The following is a 5,422-nucleotide window of genomic DNA, read 5'->3' as shown; positions in this document are numbered from 1 at the left end:
TTATCATCCCTATGTATTGTTGTATTATGATTCTTGACGGATGATATTAATGATGATTCGACGTTTACAAAATGAGATTGATAATGTTTTCAAGAAAATGAAATTGAGGCTACCCATTTCATGTTTTGCAATAAAATGATATATATGTACCTTGTTAGTATTGATTCAATTTGATGAGTTTTATACTCATTCCAGATATGTTCATGTGATGCAGGCACAGGTAAGAAAGACTGATCATCCTTGAGTTGTCGAAGCGAGAGAAAGGAATATGCCAAACTTTGGAGATTTCGATGGATGTTATTTTTGTTATGTCAAGCTTTTGGCTATTTTGGAAAACATTGAAAATGTTGTTTTGCGCTTCGGTTTTGGCAAGATGTGTAGATACTTTACTTAATGGTATCTGATGAATATGAAAATCTTTTGCATGTGTTTTATGTGTTGTTTGAGACAGGTGGCATGTCCTATTTACGGGGAGATGCTGCCCAAATTTTAAAATTACACATTTTCTCCAAATTATATTTTAAAGCTTCCGCACTAATTATGCATTTTAGTCACGAGTGTTTCATTTAGTGGTATCAGAGCCGAGATTTTCGGAACAATGATTTGGCATATGACTTTCTCTGCTATCGACAATTCGGTATGTATGTATCTGCATCATTTGATATAATATGGATGTGTAGCCTCAATAATTATGATATGTTATGTATGAAAATGGTTTTAAACTAATATGTACCATAGGATCATGCCGCCTAAGCGTAAAGCACCAGAAGGGGAGGATAGTTCATCATCTAGAGTGGTTGGTGAATTTAGCAAGTTACTGAAAGATCTCGCCAAGGTACATGGCGAGCAAATTCAGCAGCCCTTACAGATGCAGAATGCAGGGCGAGGGATAGAGAGAGAGCAAGTGAGGCCCGATCCCGGTAGTGAAGGCGCATATGAAAGATTTCGTAAGATGAAGCCACCAGAATTTGATGGTAGCTCTGATCCCATGGTCGCCTTGGAATGGGTCAAAGCTGTGGAGGCTATATATGATTATCATCAGTTTCAAGATATAGATCGAGTCAGCTGTGCCATTTTTCTACTGACCAAGACGGCGAGGACTTGGTGGGACGCCACCAAGATATCAGTTAATGTCTCGGCACTCAAGTGGCAGGAGTTTAAAGATTTATTCTACGACAAATATTTTCCTCGAGATGTTCGAAGTCAGAAAGTGAAGGAATTTCTAGAACTGAAGCAAGGAAATATGTCAATACAAGAGTATATTCTCAAATTCGAAGAGGGTTGTCAGTTTGCCCCATATCTGGCCAACAATGACATCGAAAAGGGCGAGCATTTTCTCAAAGGTGTCCGGGCTGAAATTAAAAGAGACGTTCGAATGTCTAAAGTTGCTTCATATAAAGAGATTATTGAAAAAGCAAGGATGGCCGAGCAGGACGAGAAGGAAATTGAAAGGGAAAGACAGTTGAAGCGCCAAGATTTTTCTACTAAAGGCCAAGGATCCGGATGGAATGGTAAGGGCAAGTTCAGAGGCAAAGAAAAAGAGGAGCATCGACCCAACGCTTCTATGCCACCGCCTACGTATGATCGACCTGTATGTCCAAAATGTGGCAAAATGCATATAGGTGAGTGCTTGGTTGGAAGTAATCGATGCTTTCGTTGTGGAGGTGTTGGACATGTTATCAAAAATTGTCCAGTGAAAGGTGAGAAAGGGAAAGATAGGGTTCAAGGCAGAATCTTCACAATGACCAAAGAAGGCGCAAATCCTGATTCTTCTGTTAAATCAGGTACTATCTTAATTTCAGACAAGGCTGCTATTACATTGATTGACACTGGTGCTACGCATTCCTTTATGTCTGAAATTTTCTTGCGCTCTTTGAATGTTGTTCCATCTTTGAACCCCTCCACTATAGTATTTTGATGCCATCGGGAGACGATTTATGGCCTTCCAATATTCTTAAAGGTTGTACAGTGCAAGTAAATGAGAAAATCTATTTTGCTGATCTTATTATTATTCCCATGGTGGCGTTTGATGTTATTTTGGGAATGGACTGGCTATCGTCATATCATGCCGTTATTGACTGCGTGGCTAAAATGGTGCGATTTCCTGCAGAAGATGATGATAGCGGGATTTTCCAGAGTTCAAGTATTTCGCTTGACACTCCTTATATTTCTTGTCTCAAAGCTCACGAAATGTTATCAAAGGGGTGTCAGGGGTTTTTAGCTGTTGTGATATATGCGAATACTGAGATGACGAGGAAGTTGAATGAGATTGAGGTAGTTCGGGATTTTCCTGACGTATTTGCAGATGATGTGCCTGGATTACCACCTGACCGTGAAGTTGAGTTTGTGATTGACGTGGTTCCAGGTACTGCTCCGATTTCGATAGCTCCTTACCGAATGGCCCCGACTGAAATGAAGGAGCTGAAGAATCAGTTGCAAGATCTATTAGACAAAGGCTTTATTTGTCCGAGTTCTTCTCCGTGGAGAGCTCCGGTTTTATTTGTCAAAAAAAAAGATGGATCTTTGCGGTTGTGCATTGATTAAAGAGAGATCAACAAAGTTACGATCAAGAATAAATATCCATTGCCAAGGATTGATGACCTCTTTGATCAACTTCAGGGAGCGACAGTGTTTTCAAAGATCGACCTGCGTTCTGGTTATTATAACCTGAAAGTTAGGGAATCTGACGTCCCTAAAACTGCATTCAAAACTAGGTACGGCCATAATGAGTTCTTAGTTGAAAACCGTCGGTATTCATGGATCTAATGAACCGGGTCTTCAAGCCATATCTGGATAGCTTCATTATCGTTTTCATTGACGATATCCTGATTTATTACAAGACTCGGGAACTCCATGCCGAGCATCTCAGAACTGTATTGCAGTTATTGAGGAAAAATCAGTTATACGCAAAGGTGAAAAAGTGTGAATTCTGGTTTTAGCAAGTATCATTTCTAGGCCATATTTTTTTTTGAGAGAAGGTATTGCAGTGGATCCTATGAAGATTGAAGCGATTAAACAATGGCCTATTCCGACGACAGTATGTTTTATTGCCAATTTATCAAAAATAGCACTGCCATTAACCAATCTGACGAGGAAAGCGGTGAAGTTTGAGTGGACAAACGAGTGCCAACACGGATTTCAAGTGTTGAAAGACAAGTTGACATCAGCCCCTATCCTAGCACTTCCGTGTGGTATTGAAGATTTTATTGTATACACTGATGCGTCAAAGATGGGATTGGAGCTGTACTGATGCAGCGTGGCAAAGTAATCGCTTATGTTTCTCGTCAGTTGAAGGACTACGAGAAGAATTATCCCACCCACGATCTTGAATTTACGACTGTGGTCTTCGCATTGAAAATATAGAGGCATTATCTGTATGGCGAGAAATGTGAAGTTTTCACAGACAACAAGAGCTTAAAATATCTATTCTCGCAGAAGGAACTTAATATGCGGCAGAGGAGGTGGTTAGAACTTGTTAAAGATTATGATGTGACCATTAGCTACCACCCAGGTAAAGCAAACGTCGTTGCAGATGCTTTGAGCCGCAAGTCAGTTTCTTCTTTGAGCTCATTGATTCAGAAGCCGTTGCTATTGGATCTTCAGAGGAGCGAGATCTCTATGGTAGAGCAAGGGACCATAGCTAGACTTTCAGCTTTGGTTATTCAACCTACGTTGACAGATAGGATACGACGGGAGCAACTTAATGACAATCAGTTGATGAAATTGCGATCTAAAGACGATGAGAAAGGAAATACAGAGTTCCCGATGAACAATGATGATTTGTTAACGTGTAGAGGTCGGATATGTATTCCTAGTGGTGATGACATTCGACGGGATATTTTGACAGAGGCTCATACCACGCCATACTCGATACATCCAGGTAGCACCAAGATGCATCAAGATCTCCGACGTCTCTACTGGTGGCCAGGTATGAAAAGTGATATCGCAAAGTTTATATCCGAATGTCTAACATGTCAGCAGGTGAAGATTGAGCATCAAAGACCTGCTGGAACTTTGCAATCCCTCCCAATACCTCAGTGGAAGTGGGAGCACATCACTATGGACTTCGTAACGGGACTTCCAAGAACACCAAAAGGTTACAACTCTATTTGGGTGATTGTTGATAGGTTAACCAAGTCTGCTCATTTTCTTCTGGTCAAGACAACGTTTACAATGAAACAGTATGCTGAAGTCTATGTAGCTGAGATTGTGAGACTTCATGGTATTCCTGCGTCAGTTGTATCTGATCGTGACCCAAGGTTTACTTCTGAATTCTGGAAGAGCTTGCACAGAGCCTTGGGCATCAGGTTGGCTTTTAGCACAGCTTATCATCCTCAGAGTGACGGGCAGTCAGAGAGGGTGATTCAGATTCTTGAAGATATGCTACGAGCCTGCACGATTGACTTTCCTGGTATCTGGGATTCTAAATTGCCACTTGCTGAATTTGCTTATAACAATAGTTATCAGGCGACGATTGGCATGGCACCATACGAGGCATTGTATGGCAGAATATATAGGTCACCGTTGAATTGGGATGAAGTCGGTGAAAGAAAGATGTTAGGACCAGAATTGGTCCAACAGACAGCTGATGTGATTACTTTAATCCAGGATAGAATGAAGACGGCCCAAACCAGACAGAAAAGTTATGTCGATAACCGAAGAAGTCCTTTGGAGTTTGAAGTTGGAGATCATGTTTTTATCAAAATTGCTCCTTTCAAAGGTATTATGAGATTTGGCAGGAAAGGAAAGCTAAGCCCAAGATTTATCGGCCCATTTGAAATTCTAGACAGGATTGGAAAAAGAGCATATCGTCTAGCCTTACCGCCAGACTTGGATAGAGTCAACAATGTATTTCACGTCTCAATGCTCAGGAAGTACATCTCGAACCCTTCCCATGTTCTCAGACATGAAGCGTTGGATCTGATGCCGAACTTGACTTATCAAGAAGTACCAATCCAGATTTTAGATCGCAAGGTTAAAGTACTAAGGAATAAAGAGATAGGCATTATCAAGATTCTTTGGCGTAATCAGTTAGTTGAAGAAGCAACATGGGAGCCCGAGGAAGAAATGAAACTGCAATATCCTGAGTTATTCGCACAGTAATGGCAATTTCAGGGACGAAATTTCTTAAGGTGGGGAGAATTGTAACGCCCAGACATTCGTATGCATATGATGTAAGGTAATGATTATGATTAAGTATGGCCATTATTCCTTTTATGGTTTATTATGATAATCGTTTGGGGATATGTGATGTAATGGTGATGGTTTATGGTTTTAAGATATGATATGAATGTTATCGAATGATTTAGAATGAAACAGAGAATGGATGGGTAGAATAGAAAGTTGATCCTTAGTCAAATAAGTAATGGAAGTGCTAAAACGGTATGAAACTGTGGCAGTAGTTGTGGTTTTTAGCATGTAA

General features: G+C 40.5%; 2 protein-coding genes across 2 annotated transcripts; both read left to right on the top strand.

Moving 5' to 3' along the window:
* The first annotated feature begins 742 nt into the window (after nucleotides 1-742).
* On the top strand, nucleotides 743-1,918 carry LOC142508887 (uncharacterized). The gene has a single exon (XM_075619546.1). It carries the CDS (start codon nucleotides 743-745, stop codon nucleotides 1,916-1,918), a length of 1,176 nt encoding a protein of 391 aa, XP_075475661.1.
* A 98-nt stretch (nucleotides 1,919-2,016) lies between these two features.
* LOC142508871 (uncharacterized) lies at nucleotides 2,017-5,103 on the top strand. Its single transcript, XM_075619545.1, has 6 exons — nucleotides 2,017-2,493; nucleotides 2,620-2,714; nucleotides 2,956-3,037; nucleotides 3,580-3,796; nucleotides 3,881-4,259; nucleotides 4,740-5,103. The coding sequence occupies exons 1-6, from the start codon at nucleotides 2,017-2,019 to the stop codon at nucleotides 5,101-5,103; spliced, it is 1,614 nt and encodes a 537-aa protein (XP_075475660.1).
* Nucleotides 5,104-5,422: the final 319 nt, after the last annotated feature.

This window comes from Primulina tabacum, chromosome 1, assembly GCF_025594145.1.
Source record: "Primulina tabacum isolate GXHZ01 chromosome 1, ASM2559414v2, whole genome shotgun sequence".
NCBI classification, from domain to species: domain Eukaryota; kingdom Viridiplantae; phylum Streptophyta; class Magnoliopsida; order Lamiales; family Gesneriaceae; genus Primulina; species Primulina tabacum.
The sequence above is the reverse complement of the archived record's forward strand: the minus strand, read 5'-3'. Positions and strand labels throughout refer to the sequence as shown.

What these genes read in the sequence shown, in the direction of transcription:
- LOC142508871 (XM_075619545.1), top strand. Translation starts at nt 2,017, where the DNA reads ATGGTGGCGTTTGATGTTATTTTGGGAATGGACTGGCTATCGTCATAT. An exon ending in AAAACTGCATTCAAAACTAG is followed by an intron (nt 2,715 to 2,955) that starts GTACGGCCATAA and finishes TATCATTTCTAG; the next exon opens with GCCATATTTTTTTTTGAGAG. An exon ending in AATGGCCTATTCCGACGACA is followed by an intron (nt 3,038 to 3,579) that starts GTATGTTTTATT and finishes TCATTGATTCAG; the next exon opens with AAGCCGTTGCTATTGGATCT.
- LOC142508887 (XM_075619546.1), top strand. Translation starts at nt 743, where the DNA reads ATGCCGCCTAAGCGTAAAGCACCAGAAGGGGAGGATAGTTCATCATCT.